The following is a 25,381-nucleotide window of genomic DNA, read 5'->3' as shown; positions in this document are numbered from 1 at the left end:
TTTGCCCTTTCCTACTATCATGACATGCGGGAACGAACAATGGAAAGGTTGACGGAATACAGTACGTAGTGCCCAATGGGGTGTTATTCTAAGCGATCCATTCATGTTGTAACATTTCAACCATTACTAATGACGTTTGAAAAATAATTCAGGAAGTATTTAGGAATAAAGGTGCGTCGAATCGCTCAGTTGCAATTAATGCAAATGAATGTTTGCGAGATTTTTCTTTCGCAAAGGACCTAAAGGATCACAATATTCCTTACTATGGAAAACAGACAAGTTACGATACTCTTAGGTTCCAAATAAACGCCCCCCACCCTGCTTGTTAATTTTCCAACCCCCTAGACCTTATTAGGACCCCCATGATGGAGAAACACAAGGTGAGTTAAAACAAGATAACCTTTTCTTTTATTTTTCAATAGAAAAAAATGTCAATCGTAGAAATACTGTCTTCAAATAAAAACGTCACGAAAATGGACAAAAAAATAAATCCAATTTTCATCTTCTCAAATATGTATATCTAATAAAAAGCAGGGCAAGCAACTCATATCTTCTAGTTATCTCAAGATTCTCCTACACGATTCGCTTCAACCTTTAAAACTCTAAACTTTTTCATTTCCTGCATGCCTTTGCAAAAGTGTACTTTTCAATTGCACAAACCTCTAGATTCAACCTATCAAAGTGATTGGAAGTCTTAGCCGAAAACCAGCTTTTCAAGTAGAAGCTTTTGTAATATTATTTCTTACAGGTTTGAAATCAGAAGCATTTCTTATAAGAAGTGTGAGAGAAAAGGTAGGAAAGGATGACAATGAGGTTTCAAGCAAAAGGTCTCAAACAATATAACCAATGAAGTATAAGCCCGAAGGGTTAGAAGTCAATCTCTTTGGTAGGATTTGAAGCCAATAAATCCTACCAAAGTTGCACGGCCTTGAGCGGCTCGCCTGGTTTTTACACAAATGACAGATTGAAACTAAAGTCTACCGCTAAATTTCGAAAAAAATATCAATCGTAAACAAAGGAATTGCTAGATTCAATCTGTCGTCAAAAATACGGCGCATGTTTTTAGGCTTCACTTTTTCTTGCCTGAGAACGGTTAAAGATTCTACTCTAGCCCTTCGGGCTTTAAACTCAATGAATATAAGCCATATAGATCACAGTATATAAGAAATTTCTTGACAAAAAAGTCTTGTTCTAAAACCAAAACACGATGAAGATAAGATTTCCTGCTCTGAAAATGTTGACTCAATAAAAGTAACTGCAGATCATAAGGAATAAAATGCTGAAATCCATATAAGTTCTACTGGCTCGGCTTTGTCTTGGAAACAAAAATATAACTCAATGAAAGGCCATCTTGACGAAAGAAAGCAAGGAAGGTCTATATTACAAATGTTTCTGAAAATAATAATAAAGGTTTTCTTCTATCTCTATGTATGATCAATCATCTTTCGTCTTCCAATAAAAACGTAGTAATCCAAAAGGATGATTCTAATGCGCACCAATAAGACAACCAATTACGTCATCCCTATACTAGGATAAATGGAAAGCATTTTTGCCTTCTGAATAAGCAGTCCTCAATTTAGTGCTCATTATCTCGACATTCGAATAGTCCGGCAGTTTCAAGTAGTTCACGCACGTCATGACGGACGGTAGATAATTGTCTGGATTGGCTGATTGGTCGACTGTTTTTCGGACGATCGTTAATGGTGGGTTCAGACTCTTGAATCCTAAACAGAGAGAAATTATATTTCTTAAGATTCCAAAACAAGGACAATTTCCTCTTTAACTTTTCGAAAAAATATAGAGGGTCGAATTATGGAGAGTACACATCTTTTTATAAGAAACCCAAATTTTCGGGTCAAGTCTGGGGTTGCTTAATTTGATCATGGAGGTATAAAGAAACAGGAGAAGTATGCTAATGTAACCATGCTCGCCCTACGATTAAAAATATTACAAGGTATGCATGCTCATAATCTCATATATCGTGCATTTTTAATGAGCTCTTTTGTTGATAGGTAAAATCTTATTGGCTAACTTAAGTGTTGGAAATAAAATGGGACGAGATTCATTGTTTCTGACATTGATGTAAGAAAATATTTGGATTAAAAAAGGGCCTGTAAACTTTGCAATCCTTCATCAAATGACAAGATTTTTCGATCAATATTTTCTTCAATGTGAACTCTATTGCTTAATACTTACCTCCAAAATTCTCCAGCGACTTTTTGTCTACAAATTGGGTCTGAAATTGTGTGTGGTGCTTATAAAGAACTTTTCATTTTCTGGCTTGAGAAAATATCTTTTCAAAACAGAATTTAATGGATGACAAAATTGAACGCAAACTTATTTCGCGAAGCTAAATTTTCTTTTATTCTCGTATATTAGAAGGCTGGAAATTTTCGATGCTGATAGTAAGAATGTTCAGAGCAAACTTGAGTTCTACTAAAAAGTCCTATTTCATCGGGCGAGCCTAGAATTTCTTTTGATTTTTTACATAAAAGAAATCAAAAGACTTTAACGACCAATTACCGACAAATTCATCTCCTGTCTTTCTTTATACCTCTATGATTTGATCGAATAGCAGCCTGGTTGCTTATAAAAAGAAGTGAATCACAAGAACGCGAAGCATCTTCAAAAATAATCGACGATACAAAGGTAAACCATGGAGGTATAAAGAAACAGGAGAAGTATGCTATTGTAACCAAGCTCGCCCTACGATTAAAAAAATTACGATGTATGCATGCTCATAATCTCATATATCGTGCATTCTTAATGAGCTTTTTTATCCATAGGTGAAATCCTATTGGCTCATTTAAGCTTTAGAAATTAGATGAGACGAGATTCATTGTTTCTGACATCAGTGTAAGAAAATATTTGGACTAAAAAAAGGCCTGTAAACTTGGCAATCCTTCATCAAATGATAAGATTTTTCGATCAATGTTTTCCTTAAGGTGAACTCTATTGCTTGATACTTTCCTCCAAAATTCTCCAGCGACTTTATGTCTACAAATTGAGTCTGAAATCGTGTGTGCTTATAAAGAACTTTTCATTTTCTGGCTTGAGAAAATATTTTTTCAAAACAAAATTGAACGGATAGCGAAATGGAACATAAACTTGCTTCCTGGACGAATTTTTATCTAATTTTCGTATATTAAAAGGCGAGAATCTTCAATACTGATTATTAGAATGTTCATAGCAAACTTGAGTTCTACTAAAAAGTCTTATTTCATCGGGCGAGCTTAGAATTTCTTTTGATACATTTTATAAAAGAAATCAAAAGACTTTAAAGACCAATTACCGACATATTCAACTCCTGTTTTTCTTTATACCTCTATGGGTAAACTGGCGAAAGAAAATATAGACAATTCAACAGTAGACGCTATACATGTTTTTTCTTTTATAAGCATAACGTTTATAAGCATATGCAGGCTCAGTTTTTGGTACCTAAACAATGGCTCTATTGTTTGAGAACAATAGAATACTAAGCATAATGCTAGCCTGGCATAGGGACAGACACTTGCTTATAAAAAAAAACATGTACTCTTCAGAATATCGATTCTTACCTCCAACAGGGAGTTTTGGACTGCCTGTAATGAACTGTAAGAATAATCTTTGCTCGTCGGCTTCGTATTTGCTTAAAATCTCGAACAAAAATTTCACGGCACGGCTGAAAAAGAAAGTCGTAATAAAATAAGCATCCGATTTTAGTGATCTAGTCGTCGATTTGGTACTTTGTTACACGTGAGATATCAAATTGGAGAGCAAAATTCTTTAAATGACTTCAGACATTCATCTGAAATAAGAGTTAACTGGAATTAAAATATCCTTAAAGGCTCTGACCATAGTCAAAAGATCGAATACGCAGATTTGGAGATAAAACTTTCGTTTGGAGTTCCTTGACAAATTTAACAAAAAATTGTCCTTATAAGTTGTTTCTGAATTTATTCTATCAAGAGTAATTAGCAATTAAATTACAAAAATATGACATTATGAACCTTAAAAATATGTTAATAAAATGTTATATTACCCTCTTTTACAAAAAGTGTTTTAATTAGTAATTAACCTTTTAGTTTCGAATTTTTTTTTAATTGTCTGAAAAAGATTGAACTATCTGAAATTTTTCGGCAAAATTTTGTAAATTGATATTTCAAAAGTTACGACTCTTTTTGTGCAAAAAATTGGGATGAAAAATTGGTCAAAACCCACTATTTTCAAGATTTTGAGACAAAGAAGCTTTTACAAAAATTTTCCGAAAATCTATTATTAGTTTGGTGAAAGATACATCATCCAGTGCAAATTTTTTTTCAAAATCTCTTTTCTTTGCAGAAAATAAGCTCCTCAAAGTTGAAATACTTGTCTTCGTAAATGTCTTCATTTTCTTCCTTATCAAATTCTTTCAATGCAATTTTTAAATTTTCAGATTCAAGAATAGTTTGTCTAACAGAAAATGTATAACATGTCATAGTTTTGTTGGTTACATACATCAGTCAGAAAACACATTGTAAACACGACAAACTATGAAAAATTCACTATGGTCAGAGGCCTTAAGGAAAATAAATTACATTAAACTTAGCAACGGAAAACGCGTCTGAGAAGCTAACCTGTCATCTTTCAATCGATTAATTTTAAGTGTTCTTAGTAAAAGTTGTAAAATAAAATAGAAACCTACCTGTCGATATTATATCCGTGATCAGCTCTACAGCATTCCATTAATTCTGAAAAAAGAAAAAAAACAAACTACTGGTTTTCGGTTGTATAAAAGGCAGTACAAGGTCTGGTATGGCTGCCTATTGTTTTTTTTTCCGTTTAAAAATTGTTATTTTTAAAGTCTATTCACGATAAGTGTGCACTCTTTTTTCTTTTACCTATAACTTTTGAAGGAATTCTTCAATCTTTATAAATTTGGTATCGTTGGAGAGATATTTGTGAGTGGAACAATTTAAAATAAAAAAGTTTTAAAAAAAATTCTAATTGGGGTCAATCAGCTTATAAATTTGTTTGATATCTGTTGACTGAATGATTATTTTTGAGAAGTTTTTTCACAGTAATGATGTTCGATAATCAAGGATTCACTCCAGTGAAAATGAAAGTTATAGCACTTCTCCAAAAGATCTTCCTTTTTTTCTTCTTCATTTTCATCTTCGTTTTTAGAATTTTTTCAAAAAATTTTTTATTTCAAATTGTTCCACTCAGTTATATCTTTCCAATGATACCAAATTTATAAATATTGAAGAATTCCTTCAAAAGTTATAGGTAAATGAAAAAAGAGAGCACACTTATCGTGAATAGACTTTAAAAGTCAAACTGTAGATTTTGCTTCTAATTTCTTTCTGAAGTTGCTTCACATCTGTATCTTTTCATAATGAAAAATTTTCGTAAGTAAGTCAGTAAACCGTATGAAACGAATACAGCAGAACAAAAACCTTTCACGAGATCACGTGCTTACCTTTGGAGTCCCACTTTTCCGATTTACTACCACATAACAACAAATCAATCTAAAAAAGATCATTACTTTTAGGTTTAAAACGTCTTGGATGAAAAAAAAAACACGAAAAGGAAGAAACTTTTAAAAAATTTGATTTCAATTTGAAGAGAGGGGAGTTGAAATAAGAATATCCCGGGTAGAAAGATTTCTTTACCCAAGAGTAGAGGTTTATAAGTTTTCTAACTTCCGATGCTTGCTTCTCCAAAATGGACCCTGCAAAATCCTCTCTAAAACAGCTAAAACACTCCCACAATACTGTACCTCGTGAGGGTAAAACATTTGAAGATTTGAGAGTTTGAAGAACTGTTCGAATCCTTCTTTGAAAGCTTGAAGTTGTACGGATACTCCATCCACGAGCGTGTACTCAACTACCAACTGAAAGAAAGATAATAAGAAACTAAAAGTACGTTTACATTGAATGAGTATGTTCTGTTTGATGGTGATTCTCTTATCTGGCACCCAGATGGTGAAATTTTCATCCGACACGTTAAAGCTCTGAAGGTCGGGAAAATTTTCAACATCTGGAAGGTTTACATTGCGAGACCGCGTCAAGAATTTTGCAGCGGGAGGTCTGGTAACCCAGCCCTCGTTTTCGGGGATTGGCGGGTCCAACCGAAATATTTATAGGTTTACGCACAGGGGCTGTTGAACCCGACTGGGGGTAAGGCACATCAAGGGCCGACTATCATTCTTCTCCGATGGGAAATTGGCCCGCTCCTTTAGAGCTTTAACGTGGGCGGCCGCCAATCCGCCATCGGAATATCAGATAAGTGATTCTCTTGTCTTAATTGTTACAGTCTACTCTTTCTAAATTCGATCTTCAAGGGACCAAGGAATTTCTTCGGATCAAATAGAGAAAGGTTCGATATTAGAGAAAGCATTTTATACGACTTTCCCAATTTTTTTGTTCGGATTACAGAAAGATTCGAATAAAAGAGGTTCGAATTACAGAGAGTTGACTGTATATGAGAAAGATTTGTTGTTTGGTTAAGAAAAGTGTTTTACAGGCTGAGTGTTTTGTGAAGTACTCGAGCCCTCTGCTTTTTCCGCTTACTCTCGGGTACCTAATAGGGGGGTGGGGGCGGTTTGGAAAAATCTCAAAACTTAATGTCCTTGGACAAAATGGTAGACCTTACCTGCAAATATTCGTCCAAATTTTCAATGGTCACTGGCGTATTGCGGCCGTTCTTTTTCAACTCATAATTTGTGCCCGGTAAAACAAAATCAAGACCAAGGTCTTCAATAGGGACCCCGTCTAAAGTCAATATACTCAAAGCGGAATCAATGGACTCTTGGGTCCTCGATTCATCATTTTCTAAACGCCTCTTGGCTAGAGCAACATTATATAATTGACTCAATGAAGCGTATAAAGTCTGATCAACGTGTCGCAAATCACAAATGTCACTTGTATAATCTTGAGTTACGATCCATTTGTAAAATGCTTCGCTCAAGTTAATGTCAACCATACGAGAATCCATACAAGCTTTCGCCATGAATTTCCCGAGATACCGAAACTTTGATTTGATTTTCGTAACATGCGAGCTTTTGGTATTTTTGGGTATGGCAGCTGTGAATAAAGAAAAATTAAAAAATTATAATGATTTTTACGATGACCAATTAAACAATGAAAACCAATCCAATAGACTTTTTTCATAGCATTATTTCCAAAATGAGGCACACACGTTGGTTGGGCTGTAATTTATGAAAAGGCCTAGTCGTGCGAGCCATGACGTTTATGTAAGCGTTCATTGGTAGAAATAAATGCATTTGAAGCAGGACAATGATAAAAAAATTAATTAAAAAAGATGATGAAAATTTCGAAAGATGCACAATATTTATCCAGATTGAATAGAATGGCATACCTGGAAATAGTCCATCTTTTGAAAAAGCATAACTTGACTTCTTTTTACTATCGCTGCCTAGAGAAGATTGAAAAGATACAAAATTAGGTGTATTTTGCTAGATTTTCTCATAGTGAAGGAAAAACTAGAACATCAGATGTCCAAGTCTCGTTGTGACTTTAGCTCACTGCTATTTAGTAATTTTGCCAATTACCTCCGATATCAGCTTTGGTGACAGAATCGTTACGCCATATTTCAAGGTCAGAACGTTGGAACTCCTTGGAAACCAGTGAATAAAATTCCAGCGTCGGCCCCAATCCAGTGCCAACCTAAAGTAGCGAGGAACAAAAAATCATCAACGACAAACATCATCAGTAGAAATTTTTCTTACCTGATTAAACATGGCAAGTACCTAAAACACAAAAACACAATATAAGGCATAGCATAGCCTTCTAGTAAAGAATGGTATAAACCCATCATGGAGTAGTAAAATATGTTCTTAAACAGAGTAAATACAGTAGAATATCTTAAAATCAACCCCCTCCATTTCGTAAGCTGTATAACTTGAATTTTTCACTTTCTAGAACGTAGAAAAAATATTTTACACCCCTAAGGATTCGAAATAGAGTTTCATTCACTGTAGTATAGTAAGCTGTATATTAAACGAAATAAAAGATGTAGGGTAAGCGAGACAAAAAGCTGCAAGGAAAGCGAGACAAAAAACTGTAAGTAAAGCGAGATAAAAAGCTGTAGGGAAAGCGAACCAAAAGCTATAGGAAAAGCGAGACAAAAGCTGCAAGGAAAGTGAGACAAAACCGTAGGGAAAGTGAAACAAAGGTTGTGGGGAAAAGTGAGACAAAAGCCGTCAGGGAAGCGAAACAAAACCGTAGGGAAAGCGAGACAAAAGCAGCAGGGAGAAGCATTACCTCTCCATCGTATTGTATTTCCAGAAGAGCACGTGTTCCGGTAAACTCGTTCAAAATGTTTTCCGCTTGTTTGAAAAGGTCTGTGCGATTCACCGTACGCTGAAAGTTATGAAAAGTAGAAAGTTCTTAGACGATGTTAACAACTGATATTCTACCAGGATTTTGGCGACTGTCCATGGATGCTAAAACGCTAGAGAATCGTAGTACCAATTTCGTACCGACGAAGAATGGTAGCTACCCTTTGACATCCCCAGGCGGGTCAAACACAGAGTTCACAAATGACAGGGACATAAAATGGAGAGTTTTTAATGTGTACAAACACGTGTTAAATGAACATTGTACGCGATTACAGAGTGGGCCAGTTACCTTTTTCTTATCCAGCCTTGGCGCCACACGATCATTGCTATCAGTACTTGCCAAATCTGGAACTGTTTCCTAAAGATAAAAGAAAGAAGGTATCCAGGTTAGAGTCGGGAAATCTAAGAGCGGTGACAGTGTGGTTACAATCACAAGAAGATCTCCAAGGCACTCAGTGGTTACTATCAATACACTGGTTTAGAACTAAACAATGCACGCGAAAAAATGTCAAGTACCTTAAGGGAAGAAATTTTCGCGGGGATTTAATTTCGCGGTTGGTCAAATTAATTTTTTTCGCGGGAATTTAATTTCGCGGTTCATCGATTTTCGAAAAATTCGCGGGAATTTAATTTCGCGGTTGCAGGATATTTTTGGCCAAAAGCGTTATTAAATAAGCAAAAAACCTGTTTTTAGGCTTGAGATAGTACAAATTTGGCCGGGAATGCGTGAAATAAATTAAATTTCGCGGGAATTTAATTTCGCGGTTGGACGATTTTGTAAAATTTCGCGGGAACTTAATTTCGCGGTTTTAGGCAAAATCCGCGAAAACCGCGAAATTTCGTTCCCGCGAAAATTTCTTCCCTTAAGGTAAACACAACGAGCGACAAGCGTCAATGCCTTATAAAATGTTGAAAGATGTTCTTAATTCTCTTTTTGAAATCCATGTACTTTCCTAGAAATGGAAAGTCATTTGAGCGCAGCTCTCAACCAATAAGATTTTACAATGTCGATGAGAAAACAAGCACTATGAAGACACTCATTAAAAAGACACACAAAGCCGTAGATCACGTTTCTTGACTCGAGAGAAAGTGTTTCATTAGAAAGCGAGCAGTTATTGATGAAAACAAACACCTGAATATCTGACTCTGCAGAGGGGAGGGGTACAGCCACACAGGGGTACTCCCCCTGGATTCTGATTCAACTAAAAGGCTGAACGTTATATAACAAACCTGTAATTTCATGATGGCGCGATCTCGGTCGAATGTCGTTGAATAAAACAATAATTGACGGCATTCGAATGGGAACAAGAACGGACTACAAACAAATGAAGAGGAATAAAACAATCAATCCTTCAAACATTTAAACGTATACCATCCAAATCATACTAAGTTAAAAGAAGCTTTCAACGAGCAAAAAGTTTGAAGGGACAGGGACGGTGTAAAGCCTTATAGTATTTAGGATTGAAGTCCCAGATCCGAAGATTTGTAATGTCAATGTCTAATTTTAACCTTCTTAAATTGATTATAGACTTTGATAACCTACTTTGAGGGTTTATATTTCTAATAGTAGCTAGTTAGCTTAAATTCATATAAGGAAAACCACGCAGATGTATTCTTACCAAACTTTGGCGAGTTCGATCAACCAGGTTGGTAAGTTACCAGTCATTATCACTAAAGGATCTATTGAAAGAAAAACATTATTGTTTAGATCCACGGAGCTCGATGTCGCACAAGGCCAAAACTTTAATAGAATCCAATGGTTAGCCAGTACCAGACTTTTTCTCTCTAGTAAGTAAGTCTGTGACCGCAGTGGGAGCTATCTACCCAGAGGTAGGGGAGGGCGCCACTCTTACTCCCTGGATTACTCCACCTACCCTTGATCCTTCTCTTAATTGCTGAGCAACAAGCAGAGAGGCATCAAGTTCCGTTTTGGGAATCTTTCGTATGATCCGGCTGGGGTTGAACCTACAACCTTGCGCGCCGTAGCCGGATGCTCTACCAATGCACTACGGTCGCTCCGGTTTCCTGACTGAAAACACGACAATATTCTTAAAACTTCACCCATGAGTTGGTATCAGAAAAATAACCTTGCGATGCTATGCATTACCTTGCAATTGTCTGGTTGCTTTAGCTGTTAGTTTGGAGTTGACAAACTCATTGAAAGAGATGACCGGCTGCGAAGAGTGAAGGTCGAAGAACTTTCTCCAGTTGCAATTCAGGTAGTACAACACCCTCATCAGACAGATCACATCCACTGATGGATCGTTGAGATCTTCAATTGGAAAAGAAGAAGAACATTGAAAAATTAAAACAAAAATAGTGGGTAAAATCAGATCGAAGACTGAAGTGAAGTGAAGAACCAATTAAATTTCACGTAATTTTGGACACAGTTAGTCATCAAACGCTTAAACTTTCTGTCACTCTGTAATATTTAATATTGACGTATTTTGAGATAAACATCGGATGGAAAAGCGCTCACGTTTTTACAAAAGAGGTCGCTAGTCTGTCCAAGCTTACGGCTACTTTCTGACAGCTTGGTATTCAATAGATGGATGTAAAATTGTCTAACATTTAAAGAACTGGTTTGGATAAATAAAGAAAATGAAAACCATGATAGAACTTACTGAGATCACCCGGTAGCGTGCTGGTTAGATATGCGTCTATAGAAGAAGAAAATTATAACGAGACTAAATACTAGTAGATACAATAATTGGCGTACGAATGGATAACAACATGTCGTGTTAAGGGCTACTTAGACTACACAATATATCGACGAACAATATTCGACAAAATGCTTCGCGGACCGTAATGTACGAAGTAAGCAACTGGCACTCTATTATTAAAAGGGATTTTATTTCTGTAAACAATTCCCCTATATTGTAGGAATATTGCAAATGCAGCTGACAATATATTGCGAACATCTTTTTAAGTCATCATATTGCCTGACAATATATATTATAGTGTAGTGTACGTAAAAAAGTACTGCCCCTCTTAAAGTATTAACTAAATCTTTTTAACTAAATCAGGCGAGTCCATATTTGGAAAAAGAGTTATCATTCATTTTGTTTTTGTCTTCATTTCAGTCATACCACAACCCTATTTACGAGTCTCTCTCTCTTATTAGACAATTAAAATAAATAATGGAATAAATTTGAAGAGCTCACCTTTACTTTGGGCATCAGTTGAATCTTTAGGTGTGGCGATAGAGGGTTTGATAGCTGAAGACGATGAACTGGAGGTAGCAGTGGACGTGGTGTCGATAGCTGTTTTTGAACGTTTCGATGAAGAAGTAAGAAGGCTTGAGGATGCTGTGGAGGTGGAAGTGGAGGGACCACTCTCTGTCGGTTGTGTCACTGGTCGAAAACTGGTTGGAGAGAAAAGAAGGATAGAATTTATTAGTATGCTTGACTCGGACAATCTTTAATATATCCATTTGGGCTGGACCTCGAAAAATGTTTGTTTACCGTCTCCCGATCTAGATTTTAGAGGTGGGTTGGTCGGTTGGAAAAAAATTTCATTTTGATGATTTATGAAAGTTCAGTTTACATTTGGTTGATTTTGAAATGAAAACGGAAGAGCTAGAAAGGGAATTAACGTTTCTTAAGATTCTTAATAGAAGTTCTGATTTGAAAAAAAAACTTCAGGTACTACTTCAGGTTTAAAAAAAGTATAGAATGTAAGAAACGACAAGCGTTGGATGATAGGTTACTTACTATATAGTGTGTGTACCGGACCAAATACTCGCTCTTCCGAATGGACCACTCTCATCATCCATTTCGTTCTCACTGTCCACCTGAAAATATGAAAAGCGAGAAAGAAGGTTAAGTATAGGTCGTGGTCAGTCTCCTAAGGATGAGTGCGAGAATTCGTTTGCTTGCTGATTGGACTAGAGGCGAGATAATAAGTGAGATGACTCTATCATGAAAGTTGAAAAAGAATCCACCTTTCAAAGCAAAATTTCTATTTCAGAGGGGAAATCGATGGTTCCCTAACTAAATCCAACAGATTTATCTTCATTTTTTTCTGAATTTCAAGACTGAAACGAAGATCTTTGAAATTAAAACACTGGAAAGTTTTAAGGTGTAGCTAATGTTAATGATATAATGATGTAATGATTATCCATTAATATTAAACAAAGGATTTTGTCCTTAATTTGACCTGCAGTGAAAAAGCAGAGTAGACAAGACGAGGAAAATCTTTTAAAAATAACTGAACGCGTGTGTGTTTCTCTTACACTTGTTTTAGCGTATTGACGAACGGCTTGATAGACAGTCATCGAGTAAGGTAAAACGTGTCCGTTGAGAGTGAACTCCAAGATGTGTCTAAAAAAGAACAAGGGACGATTAATAAAGAAAGCCACTCGTGAATTAGCACACGCTGGGCGTAAATAAGCATCCAGGGGGGAGACAAATTGGATCCCTATTCATTTGTGCACCCGATGGAGTAGCAGGATATACAAGGGTATTGAGTATTCAATAAAATGACCAAGATAAAGGCAATTCGATACCGTTACGGATAGAAATAGAAATCTTGGTCGGTAATAGTTGTTGAACAGAAAGAACTTTTTACCACATGTGGGCAACTTACTTTGGGTTATTTGAAACTTGTAGCTGCGAAGCCCATCCTTCTTCGATTTCGTCATCTGAACGCTCGTCATCGTCACTCAATTCGCTGTCAATGTCCTATTGGAGAAGTGAGAGATGTTCTTTCAAGTTATCGGAATAATACAAGAAAAATTCTTAATCCTGGATAGAATGCGTTCGAATTCAGTCAAAAAGTATATAATCAGCTTACAGTCAGCTTTATCGCCCAGAATTTGTCTGTATCCCTTCCTTTATAAATTTACGCCGCCCCTTCAAGAATAAGAGGCTGAGATGGAATATTAGTAGATGGGACACGTCAAAGTTTGGCATCGTGTACCAAGGTAATACTGTTTGAGAAAAGTTAACAAACCTCGCGTACGCGACCATATCCACGAACCACCAGGTATCGCTCAATCGCCTATAAATAAGAAGAACAAAATTTAACAAATGAAATCTTATATTCCTAGATTATAATGACCTTAAACATGAAAACATTAAAAATTTCCACAATTTTCCAGGAGATTAATATATTTTTCTGTTACCTGTACGAGGGCCAGTGGATCGATTTTGACAGCCCCTCCGCACCATTGTTTCACATTGGAGCAATCTGGATGACGTTGCAGGTTACACTGCGGGATAAAGGAATTCAGTTAATTATTTCAATAGATAAGTTAAGTTAAGTGTGAGTCAGTTTATACAGATCGTTTTTATCTAAAATCAGTGCCATAACATATTGGCTATTTTACCATTTTTTCGAAAATTGAAGTTCGAGCGAGAGTGTCAATTCCGGGCCTTCAACTTGATTTCATCTATTATTTAGATCTGGGAGGGATTTATTGGTTTCTAGGCTATATTTCAAGCCCTACTGGACCATTTTGGAGCTTTTGGATCCTTAAAAGCGTTAAAACTCAGAGTTAAAACTCTACCCTTCCAACCTAATTTAGAGCGCTTCCAAATTGTTTGTCGTTATAAAATTTCGTAGGGAATTTCCCTTTTGTGCCAAGTATTTTGTCACTGATTGTAGATAGGTAAATGTATTGTAACCAGAGACGAAAACGTACGAATGTATTTCCTGGGCAAATAAAAATGGATCAATAATTTACCACAAAGTCATTAAAAGTAACAATAGAAACCTTTATTTGATGCGTGTTGAAGAATCGCAATGCTGAAGATCCTCTTGATCCACCTCCGACACCGCTGCCAGGAATGTCTTGGCATTTTACTGGAAACTGTTGATAAAAAGAAATCATATTAAAAAACGAAATTTAGACGATCGACTTCTTTCCTTGCCTTTGAAGAATGTGAACGAAGACAAGAAGAGTGTTGCACTGTATTTACTCTCGGGTATCTAAAAGCCGTCCCCGCTAATTAAATTTTCGAAAATTTTCCAACCAGGACATTCTTATTTCACCTCCCCCGCTTATCAATTTTAGGAAAAATGTTTTTGAAAGTTCCCTCTTTTGTCCTAATTCTGCTGTATTAGCATCGCAATGACTTCAGATTACATTCACAAGTTTGTTAAGGGGCTATTAAATTTCTGTTAAGAGTTAAATGTTGAAATTTTCAGGAGTGCTTTACTACAAGCATGTGAAGCTATGGTTATATGACAAGAAAGGCCGCGAAAACATAAATGCACCGTTGCAACGTCTTCTGACATTACATCATGGACTCAATAGCTGATTGGTTGTAAGTGACGTAAAATTAGTCAACACGTCACTTTCAACAAATTAGCTGTTGGGTCCGTGGAAGACATTCCAATGGTGCATATCATGAATACCTGTTCTATCTGGTTGATACATAAATTCAGCTTTTGAACGAGTGACACAAGAACAGGTTTCGTTGAAGCATTCTAAAATAGAGGCGTAAAATTCATTAACATTACTTTAGGGGAAATTTTTTTGGCGAGAACTACTAATTTTGACGAACGGTAGTCGATTCAATAAATATTTTTTAATTTTGCCGAGAACTAATTTTGACGAACCAGGAATTTTTTAATTTTGGCGAGAACTTAAATTTGGCAAATGACCTAAAAAATTAATTTTGGTAGGTACTAAATTTGGCAAATTTCACCAAAATAAGTTCCTTTAATTTAGTCAGAGCTTTTAAAGATTCCCACTAGTCATCAACCGGATCTCTTATGTAGAAAATTCTTCCAGGTGAGGATTTCGAGGAATTTTCAAGATACTCACCACTTTAAAACTATGACTTTGCCCATCTGTGTTCTGAAAGGTAGAAACTAATGTAGAAAATAGTAGATTTGTATCCATTGCACTTTTTTTATAATCAAGTGTTGATTAATCACATGTTCTTAAAAAGGTTTTAGTTAAACATTAGCATATATCAACGCATTCACGTCTCATTTCAGACTCATCATTTCACAGATGAGGCAGACACTTCCTTTTGTTTTATTTTATGTTCCAGTTTGTAATTTGCAAACCTAAAAAATCGTAAAGAACCACAATTAAAAAGAAGCAAAACCCTTAATAGTAGGAAAGATTACAAAGCACTTACCGCTAACCCAAGGAAGACCTTTAAGAATTTTTTAATCCTGGATGCACGCGATGAGCCGTCTTTCGTTCCATTTTCTGTCAAATATTTCAAGAGTTGTGTGACCATACCACTGTGGACCATCTCAAATGCAGATGCACCCTCTTGGAAATCTTGAGTTAAAACTTCTCTGATTTTCTCAAGGGCTTCTAAATCATCGTCACCCTGTTCGGAAAAAAATACAGAAATTAACCAGGGATAGAATTCATACACTCGCACTCAAATGAGTATGGAAATCGCTCATGGATAAAGATAACTCCTTTTGGAGAGAAGATGTCTGCTGCGAGCACGGGAAGCCGCTAAAATGCTTTTTGGGCAATAAAAGCGCACTTTGAAATGCACACGAGACTTCAATAAGTGACAGACTCTACTTCTAAAACTGACTTTTTTTCTAGAATTTAAAGGTTTTCTTTTTACATAAGTGTTTTCGTTTGATATCAGATACATATTTCATATCAGGACAGTGCTATTGTTATCTTATACTGATAATAAGCAAAAAAGAAAAGATTTTCTTTTCCTCTTTCTGACCAATCTTGCTCCACATCCGTGTCAATCCAATGTGAAAAAGCTCGTGAATCAAAATTGACGAGTAAGCAAACGATATCACTCTTATTTAAAGACAAAACCTTTAATGCTAATTGGCTGGGTGGTCAATCATGTGTACAAAATGACCAATATTTAAAATAATCAATGTTAAAAAGCCTCTTTACCTTAAGTGTGAGACCTTTGGCAGCTGAAGTTAACTTTAATAGAATATCCAGTGCCGGATGTGAGATACCACTTTCGTCCGTGAAATATTTCTCGTATAATTCTTGTGCTGCAAAGAGAACATTTGAAAATAAAATCAACCTTGTTGATGATAAAATATTTTAACGAAAATAAATTTTCGGGTGGTGAAAAGAGTCCGAAACAAGTTCAGAAAAATGTGTTACACACATAATTTCTAACGGTATTGCTTGTAGAAGTATGGATTAAAAAAACATTATTTTCTAAGGTAGTTTAGTTCACAATGAGATTACCAGTCGTGCGAATCCAAGATCGAATCTTTTCTCGATTTTCTTCGATTTCTTTACCCAAGTTTTCCTATAATAAGAAATATCACTTTTAATCGTCGATAAAACAAACAAACTTGATAATTTCTTTAACCGATGTTAGCTAAAATGTCTAAAGACAAGGATAGTATGAAATGGTCATGCAGTATTGTAAAATTACACTCTCAAAAGATACAACATAAACATACTTTTAATGATTTCTCGTTCGAGGACGACGAGGTGTTTTGAAAAGATTGTGATCGGCCCCATCGCGGTGTGAAACTGGCAAAGAACGAAGCTTTCGAGGCAACATTACTGCCTGTATTCGTGGAATGCGCGGAGGACGAAAAAGTGGCAGACTTTGGTCGCATCCCGTCGTTCGAGCGCTTGCTTCTGAGGGAAGGAGGAGAGTCGTCGTTGAGTGAAGATTTCGAAGACTTCCCTTTCAGTTTTTTAGCGTTCTTCTTTCGGTTCCTTAAGGATGCAAGTCTGCGAAGAAAATGAAAAGAATTAAGAAAACAAGTACACAGTACTACACGAATTCAAGCTACAAAGGAAAGATTTCAGACAAACAAGCACTGGCCGCAAATATGAGTGTTTTAAAAGGATGCGAATCACGGGCAACCACTTGATAATATGATTTGTTGAGAATCCTGAAATACGTTATGGAACCTTTTTACGCCAGTCCTTATAGGCAATATTTTTTTCGTCGAGGGCGAAATAAAGGCAGGCATAAAAAGAGTCGATAAGGTACCATCTGACCGCCTTTTAAAGATAGATATTGTCAAAGAATTTGAAAAATTGTCTCACATGCGGGATGACTAGATCCTACTAACACAATAGGAAAAGACCATTATCTAGCTTATAAGCTGTTGCTTACTTTGAAGTTGAGGAGGAAGAAGAGGCACTGACTTCTATGCTATCATTCGAAGAAACTTTTTTTCCGCTACCACCGACAGCCTGGCCGTGTTTCGAGTCTTCAGGCGAGGAAGCTTTAGAACTGGGTCGGCTTCCGTCTTTCTCGTCGGATTCTGTTAAAGTTTTTATCCGGTGCATAACACCTTCACGTCGGAAATATACATGAAAAGTCTCTGTAAGTTTGGACATTAAAATGTCCGCTTTTTGCAACGCCGAACAAACCGTTCTCAAATCAGATGACGACAACATTCCAGCGATGTAGCTTGAAATTGGGATTTTTCCTAACACGGCTTTCAAAAGATCCGGCGGCGAATGGTATATCATTTTCAATAAACACGTTAAACATTTGTGTTTGACGGCTGGGCCGACAGACGAGTAGTATACATCAAATACGATAGCGATCAGCGATTGGACGACGCCTTTACCGACTTTGTTATCTTCCTCGAACACGCATGAGCGTTCGTCTGTCTCTTTGATGACGCAGTCTCGTTGTGAAGATGAAGATGATGCCGCTGCATTGGAACCCATTTTACGCTGGATGGAACGAATTGTGCCGGTGTCTTCGTTTATCTAATACGTAAAAAGGACAAGGAATAATGGTCCGAGGCTAGCGGTGATGGCAAGTTACGAATGTTGCGAAAAAGGTGCTAATGAAGCTGAATGAAGTTTTAAAAGTTAGTGTTAGGCAAAGCATGCTTAGAGGAGACCAATTTCATTAGTTGTTTTACGGGCTAAATTGAAAGTATATTCCGACGAATCGACATTCAAATAAATTGATTCCCTATTTCAATTTTCACTGACGCCGACTCTTAATCTTCCACAAAAGAATTACGTTTTCGCTGCCATTTTAACATGATTTTGTTCTAATTTGAATTGAAGTCGATAAAAATCGATCTTCCAGGAGTATGTTAAACCTAATACTATTCTTAAGATAAGGCACAATGAAACGAAAGAGCAATCAAAAGAAATTTTGATAAACTTTGCAGTTTTGTTTTTGCCGCCATTTTAACCAAATTTGGTGGCTAAGTTTGACTGTAATTTAATTTTTTTGTCGATCAACCAACCTTATTTTCTCAACAAGATAAAGCTTTGTAAATGAAATGTTATGTAAGAAAGAGATGTCAAAGAAAAGCTCACCTGTTGCATATTGGAGAAATCAATGATGTAGTTGCGCCCAAGCGTCGACAGGCTAATTTCATCTTCACCGCCCTGGTAAGCGGCCTCGATGATACGATTGTCTACCCAGGTGTACGAATGCCAATTGCTTTTATCATCTTTCCACTGCCACAAGCCGAGCTGACTGTTTTGGAGAGTACCTTTACGAAGCTGAGCATCGATTGAGAAGACACCATCGGTAGGAAGTTCAGGGAGAAGCTCGGATATTAGACATACGAGTTCGTAAAGTTCTTGTGGACTGCGCGGTACGAGGTCTACGATCTCGTCTGTCGGAGCATCATTGTTCCCGATAAGAATATAGCGTAATGTCTCAGTGATGTCTAAATGAGAAGTTCATTGGTCAAAGTAAAGTTTTAATATATCTCAGACAGGGAAGGGCCTTCACACAAAATTTTTTTTGAAAAGTCTTTACGGGCAGTACCAGAAAGGTTTTTGGTGTTTTTTTTTCACTTGGAAACCTTGAGAAATTGTGAAAAAGGTTATGCAAGATTTTCCTAAATATTTGGTCATCTGTATCGGAAAATCCATAAAGTTTGCTCTATTTTCTTGTTAAGTATCGGAAAATCCAAGATTTTTCCGGATTTTCCCTAAAAAACTTTTGAATGTTACGGAAGTTTTTCATAGGGAAATTGTTACGGGAAATCCATGTGGTCCACCCACAGGGGGGAAACGGGCTCTAACTGGAACCGCTCAATAACATTCACTTCAGGTTTATATCCGTATTAGGACGTTTTCACAAAATTAGTTCTGTTGATCCGAATTCTGAGAATTCTTTCGAGACAAAAATCTGAGACGGAAGAACTTGGACCACTGTAAGTTCTACGTAATCTTTACAACCGTAGTGCAGTGGTAGGGCATCCGGCTACGGTGCGCATGGTTGTGGATTCAACCCCCAGCCGGGTCATACCAAAGATTCTCAAAATGGTACTTGATACCTCTGTGTGATTCTCAGCAATTAAGAGAAGAGTCAAGTGTATATGGAGAAATCCAGGGAGAAAGAGTGGCGTCCTCACCTACCTTCGGTTAGATAGCTATCGAAAGAGGAGCCTTCGGGTCGCCTCCGACTGCAGTCGCAGACTTACTATGTAATCTTTGCAACGAGAAAAAACTGAACTGTCCTAAAGCTCTATCAGTTCTCCATGACTGACCAAACACGAGAGTATTGGTGAAATCAACACATTAAGAAAACGTCATCTTTGCCTTGAAGTGGGAACCGCACAGTTGTGTGAAAGTTAATACTTTTAAAAATAAAGGTTTTGGTTCATTACTTCAACTTAAGCAAAATTAGCATGGACGTCACTTGAAGGAGAATTAAAGAACAAAATCAAAACTATATAACTTTCCTCCAGGGAACAAAAGAATAATTAAAATACAAAGCGTTGAATGTATAAATTAACAGCTTGCAGATGTCAATGATATTGTTCTATCAACGCTTTTGTGCGAAAGTTCGATCAATTGACGTTTGAGCACCCCTGCGTCGTTCAGTTTTGGACAAAACAGTACAAGAATCACTTTATATCCATACATGATAGTAACCATTGCAATATTCGCAGAAGCCATCAAAAGAGTGTCGGTTAAAGGCCCACTATCCCCTGCTACTAAATACGTCAGTAAAAAGACTTCAGCAAAAAGTACGGACACTGCAATGTACTTTGTCTCTTTGAAGTTGGCCGGTAACTTACGTGCTCGATAACTTTGAACCATGCAAAGCATCAAGAGTAAGTCGACAATTATAAAAGCTGCTTGGTCGAAGGGATGAGTGCTGCACGAACTGTATTCAACAATCGCTAAATCGTCCCTCTCGGTCTTGAAGATATCTCCAGGATAATAGACCTCCATTAGTAACAGAAAACCGATGACAAGTAATTGACAGATTACAATAACGAGGCCTATCATCCAGCGAGTTGTTTTTAATTCTTTCGTGGTTAAGCGTAGTTTACTGTTGAAAATCACAAGAAGCTTCTGTGTTTTGACTAGCGTGATTGAACAGGAGAGTGTCCACAGACAACCTTTCATGAAGGGTTTGGTATAACATAGTGTTTTACTTGCTGGTAAGATGACCATCAATTGTGAGAGAAAAAGTAAGGTGTGTGTGATCAAGTGTATGAATACGAGATGAAAATCTGACGCTTTTATGATGGGTGTGTTCCGATATCTACAAAACACGAGTAATGTGAACAAACAGATGAGAGATCCAGTGATTGAAACAGCGACCGATACAAAGACCACTTGATTGGATTGCTTCAACGGTTTTGATTGGTAGGGAATACACTCAATGCGTTCACTGTTAGACATGGTACGGTCAGGACATCGCCAACATTGTGTGTTATTTCCAACGCGGATAGAACCCAGTGGACATTTGACACATTTCCAACAACATTGAACATGCGTGTTCAACAAAACGCGTTCAAAACCTTGTTCACACTCACCCGAACATATTCTTGTAGAATTCCCGACATACTCGTCAAAAACTTGGTTCATAATGGCTTTTTTCTGTACCCTGAAAATACCGTTTTCATACAACAACAGAGATGGTCTGGAAGAGAAGCCAGGAAAAAACTTTTTTATAGCATACACGTCTTTATACATGTTCTCAAGTTTAAATTTCTTTCTGGCGTTCTTGTATCTCGCTTTCTTCACAATTTGCAGAGTGATTTGCTGGAAAGCTCTGTATATGACACCGTCCCAAACGTCGATATTTGCAATTTCGTCCACAAAGAATCGTTTCCCGAACTCGTAAATTCTTATTGGCCATGCGTCTTCATTCAGTGCGGCCCTTATCCAAGGTATGTCATGAGCTGTTTTCCTTTTGAAAATGTTAGCGAAATAATTCTTTGTTTCTGCGTTTTCCACAGGGTAATATTTTTGTAAGAAAACTATTTGCGCGTTCTCTATAGACGTGTTTGATAGGTGTGAGAGATGGTCAAGCATGCGCACTGTGACCCATATGATTTTCTGATTTGGTCGGATACCATGGACTAAATTCATTAATCGTATAGTCTTTAATTGCCTGTGACTGTAGATGAAAAAGTTATTAGCGAACTGAGAGTATCTGAAAGTCATGTTTATAGCTGCGAACGACTCTCTACTAAAAGGTGATTCCATTTGTGTGAGTAGACAAATGTCATTTTGGTGAAATTCTTGTTCTATTTCGGAAACTAGTTCACGTTTCTGTTTTGATGTAAACGGATCTGACACATAGTTGGACTCGGTTAGGTTGAGAGCATGTTGGACGTCCAACAAAGCATCAAGCGTGGAATCGCGGTTCCTTTTCATGACATCAATGATACGGTATGTTTTCAAATCAAGACTGAAGTTTTCGAAAAATAAATCAGTTGTCAGTTTGAATAAAGGGACGCGCTGGATTTGTAGCATGTAAGCGGCCATTTTGAATTGCTGCCCACCAGCGCTCGTAAATATGGCAACGATCTCGTAATTCGGTTTATCGGGAGGCGGGAATAGTAAATCCATCATGACGTCAACCATCCTCTTGTAATAACAACCCATATCGTAGACAATGCCGCCAAATTGGAATTCATTCTTCGTGTATTTCAACGTGCGCATTTGAAAATATTTCAAATACGTGATAAAGGACTCGTAGCCAACAATATTGCTGAATGAAAAATAAGGTTCTTTCCATTTTATGACATTGAAAATTCCGACCACGACTAAAGTGGTAGTTTTATCGGACATGTGTTTTGGTAAAAGTTCAAAACGTCCGTATTTGTTACAAAGTTGTTTTCGCTTTGGTGGTGTGTATTTCACTTTGGTATACCATTTCTTTTGATGTTTCGAAGAAGAGTCTTTTGAGGAAGAAGTATCCTTTGCCGAAGTGGTATCTTTCCCCGAGGTTGTGTCCTGCGAAGTGGTATCTTTCCCCGAGGTTGTGTCCTGCGAAGTGGTATCTTTCCCCGAGGTTGTGTCTTGCGAAGTAGTATCTTTCCCCGAGGTTGTGTCCTGCGAAGTGGTATCTTTCCCCGAAGGTTGTGTCCTGCGAAGTAGTATCTTTCCCCGAGGTTGTGTCCTGCGAAGTGGTATCTTTCCCCGAGGTTGTGTCCTGCGAAGTGGCATCTTTCCCTGAGGTTGTGTCCTGCGAAGTGGTATCTTTCCCCGAGGTTGTGTCCTGCGAAGTGGTATCTTTCCCCGAGGTTGTGTCCTGCGAAGTGGTATCTTTCCCCGAGGTTGTGTCCTGCGAAGTGGCATCTTTCCCTGAGGTTGTGTCCTGCGAAGTGGTATCTTTCCCCGAGGTTGTGTCCTGCGAAGAAGTATCTTTCCCCGAGGTTGTGTCCTGCGAAGTGGCATCTTTCCCTGAGGTTGTGTCCTGCGAAGTGGCATCTTTCCCCGAGGTTGTGTCCTGCGAAGTGGCATCTTTCCCCGAGGTTGTGTCCTGCGAAGAGGTATCTTTCCCCGAGGTTGTGTCCTGCGAAGTGGCATCTTTCCCCGAGGTTGTGTCCTGCGAAGTGGCATCTTTTCCAGAGGTCGTGTCCTGCGAAGTGGCATCTTTCCCCGAGATTGTGTCCTGCGAACTGTCTTTTGAGGTAGTGCCTGTTGAAGTCGTACTCTTTGATCCGCCGTATTGCAAGATCGCGAGAGTAGACAATATTACGATTACAACCTTCCTCATCTTTCGTAGATCTCCAAAATATATTTTCAAATTTATTATATCAAATTAGCTTTTCATTTTTCTCAAACGTGTGGGGAAAATTTATTCGATAGATCTAACATATTATATAGAAGAGTTTAATTGGTAATAGAAATGAAAATTAATAGGAAAATAGAGAACACGTAAATTAAATTACAGGCAGCTGAAAAAGGTTACCGACATTTTTATCATAGATAGCATTTTTGGAAAAAAATGGAATACTAAACTGAAAACAGCAAATACTACATACTGCTTTAAAAAAAACCCTTCATGGAAAAATTTCAAATAGTAGTGAAGAAAATTATCCATGCACGTCAAGATTTTTTACATCTGGCTGACCCCACCCCAGAATCGCATCCTTGACCCCCGGGACAAAACGAAAGTACAAAAACTCTAAGTTTGATGAAAAGAAGTTCCTACATTTATATTTAAAGTTCTGATGATACATATTGATACTGGGAGAGCTATCATAGAAGTGCGAGATAAAAAAGTTAATTAAAAACAAACATAATGAAAGAAAAGTAGGATGAAGTTTAAATTTTGGAAATGTTTTGAATATAATGAACTTCAAATAATATATGAAACACCTTTTGGTCCTCGAGAAAAGACGCATATGTTACTTAGGATAAAAAGTTTCTCAGTTTATGTGACAGAAAAAACAGATATTTTCTTGCTGGAGATAGATGGAGATGTCATGATGTTACGATCAGTTCTCCTTTTATTGGTCTCACTATCGGCTTGTTGGTCGCTGTTACCGTACGGATCGTACGACATGTTTAGAGTGACGTTCCAGAGACCAAAATATAACGACATGAAAACTTTGTGTGGAAATTATGGGCGTCAAACCATCTTACCACGACATTCAAGGTCACCGCAAAAGAAAACTTTCGTCGTGGCCGGAATTTTCGACGTAATGAAGAATCGGTATCCATACTTTTCATTCGACAACGTGTTGGGATATTCAGCTTTCAAAACTTACTTGAGATACGTCCAAAGGAATACTAAGAGATACACAAACGACAAGTTTCAATTGGGAGGTTTACTGTACGATACAGCGTGCTATCAAAAGGGTATAGTCGATGTGCTGATCGATATCTTATTTCCACAACGAAACCCCAAACCCAATTACGAGATTATAGCTATATTTACGAGCGCTGACGGGCAAAATTTCAAAATGGCCGCTTACATGCTACAAATCCAGCGAATCCCTTTATTCAAATTGTCTCAAGACATTTTTGCAGAGGATGTAAGTCTTGATCCTGATAACTACCATATCATCAACGTTATGAAAAGAAACCGTCGATCCACACTCGAGGCTTTGGCAAACATCAAAAAGGTGTTCATGATCAACGAGTCTAACTTTGTCTCGGATTCATACACGGAAGCTCATAAAAGAGATCTAATATCGGGAATAAATGAAATTTTATATCAGAACAAAGTCTGTCTTTTGTCTAAATTTCAGCTCCCATCGTCCACAAAGGCCGTCGACAGCATTAATATGACATTAACATTCTCACAGATAGCTAACAGCTTCATCGTTTATGGGAAAAGTAACAGTAGACTAAGCAAACTGATGAATTTGGTACACAAAGCAAAGCCCAAACAAAAGATAATGTGGATTCTGGTGGCAAACGCACCGCCAGTGGGAATCTCAAACGCAACAAAAGCCAACGCTCAAATCATGTATTTACGGAAATATTACAAGCATTACCGAAACTTAGATATCTCAAACTACTTTGAAATGGTGTTCAGATTCCAAACGATCAGAGATCTGCCATGGATAAGAATTGTTGTCAATCGAAGATTCTGGAGTATGAGGGTCGACTTCCTTTCGAAATATTACTTTCGACGTAGTTATGAAAACATTGACGTTTGGGATAGCTCTGTATACAAGGCCTTCCTAGAAATCACTAGAACGATATGTCGCAAAGGTAGATACAGAAACAATGATTCAAAACTTGATCAGATATACAAAGATGTTTATGGAACCAATAGCAATTTTCCTGGGTTTTATTCAAACCCAGTCTTGACGTTGTATGATCGAGAATCGGAACTCTTTTCTGAGCCAAATCGAACAACTGCTTTTCGAGTATTTAGGAACTTTCGAGATAACGCTACAAGAATATGTTCAAGTGAGTGTGAACAAGGTTTTGAGCGCATC

The 25,381-nt window shown here is 37.3% G+C and overlaps 1 protein-coding gene across 4 annotated transcripts in view; it reads right to left on the bottom strand.

Annotated features, from left to right (window-relative positions):
* Positions 1 to 385: 385 nt before the first annotated feature.
* The window catches only part of LOC136798919 (E3 ubiquitin-protein ligase TRIP12-like), a 46,496-nt gene continuing 21,500 nt past the window's right edge, over positions 386 to 25,381 (bottom strand). For all 4 annotated transcript variants that reach the window (XM_067055591.1, XM_067055590.1, XM_067055592.1 and 1 more), the window contains 29 exons: positions 18,540 to 18,898; positions 17,365 to 17,972; positions 16,694 to 16,973; positions 16,473 to 16,536; positions 16,164 to 16,270; positions 15,418 to 15,618; positions 15,096 to 15,128; positions 14,684 to 14,755; positions 14,040 to 14,135; positions 13,449 to 13,535; positions 13,277 to 13,324; positions 12,911 to 13,005; positions 12,558 to 12,645; positions 12,037 to 12,116; positions 11,488 to 11,687; positions 10,948 to 10,983; positions 10,431 to 10,595; positions 9,943 to 10,003; positions 9,554 to 9,638; positions 8,613 to 8,681; positions 8,247 to 8,345; positions 7,535 to 7,649; positions 7,342 to 7,398; positions 6,616 to 7,046; positions 5,741 to 5,854; positions 5,441 to 5,489; positions 4,664 to 4,709; positions 3,558 to 3,661; positions 386 to 1,724 (listed from right to left, as the gene is read on the bottom strand). In XM_067055591.1, the coding sequence (XP_066911692.1) occupies positions 1,528 to 1,724; positions 3,558 to 3,661; positions 4,664 to 4,709; positions 5,441 to 5,489; positions 5,741 to 5,854; positions 6,616 to 7,046; positions 7,342 to 7,398; positions 7,535 to 7,649; positions 8,247 to 8,345; positions 8,613 to 8,681; positions 9,554 to 9,638; positions 9,943 to 10,003; positions 10,431 to 10,595; positions 10,948 to 10,983; positions 11,488 to 11,687; positions 12,037 to 12,116; positions 12,558 to 12,645; positions 12,911 to 13,005; positions 13,277 to 13,324; positions 13,449 to 13,535; positions 14,040 to 14,135; positions 14,684 to 14,755; positions 15,096 to 15,128; positions 15,418 to 15,618; positions 16,164 to 16,270; positions 16,473 to 16,536; positions 16,694 to 16,973; positions 17,365 to 17,972; positions 18,540 to 18,898 (4,046 nt within the window). In that variant the 3' untranslated portion in view covers positions 386 to 1,527. The remainder of the gene's footprint in view (positions 1,725 to 3,557; positions 3,662 to 4,663; positions 4,710 to 5,440; positions 5,490 to 5,740; positions 5,855 to 6,615; positions 7,047 to 7,341; positions 7,399 to 7,534; positions 7,650 to 8,246; positions 8,346 to 8,612; positions 8,682 to 9,553; positions 9,639 to 9,942; positions 10,004 to 10,430; positions 10,596 to 10,947; positions 10,984 to 11,487; positions 11,688 to 12,036; positions 12,117 to 12,557; positions 12,646 to 12,910; positions 13,006 to 13,276; positions 13,325 to 13,448; positions 13,536 to 14,039; positions 14,136 to 14,683; positions 14,756 to 15,095; positions 15,129 to 15,417; positions 15,619 to 16,163; positions 16,271 to 16,472; positions 16,537 to 16,693; positions 16,974 to 17,364; positions 17,973 to 18,539; positions 18,899 to 25,381) is intronic.

The sequence above is a fragment of the Clytia hemisphaerica genome, unplaced genomic scaffold (assembly GCF_902728285.1).
Source record: "Clytia hemisphaerica strain Z4C2 unplaced genomic scaffold, Clytia hemisphaerica genome assembly, whole genome shotgun sequence".
NCBI classification, from domain to species: Eukaryota; Metazoa; Cnidaria; class Hydrozoa; order Leptothecata; family Clytiidae; genus Clytia; species Clytia hemisphaerica.
The sequence above is the reverse complement of the archived record's forward strand: the minus strand, read 5'-3'. Positions and strand labels throughout refer to the sequence as shown.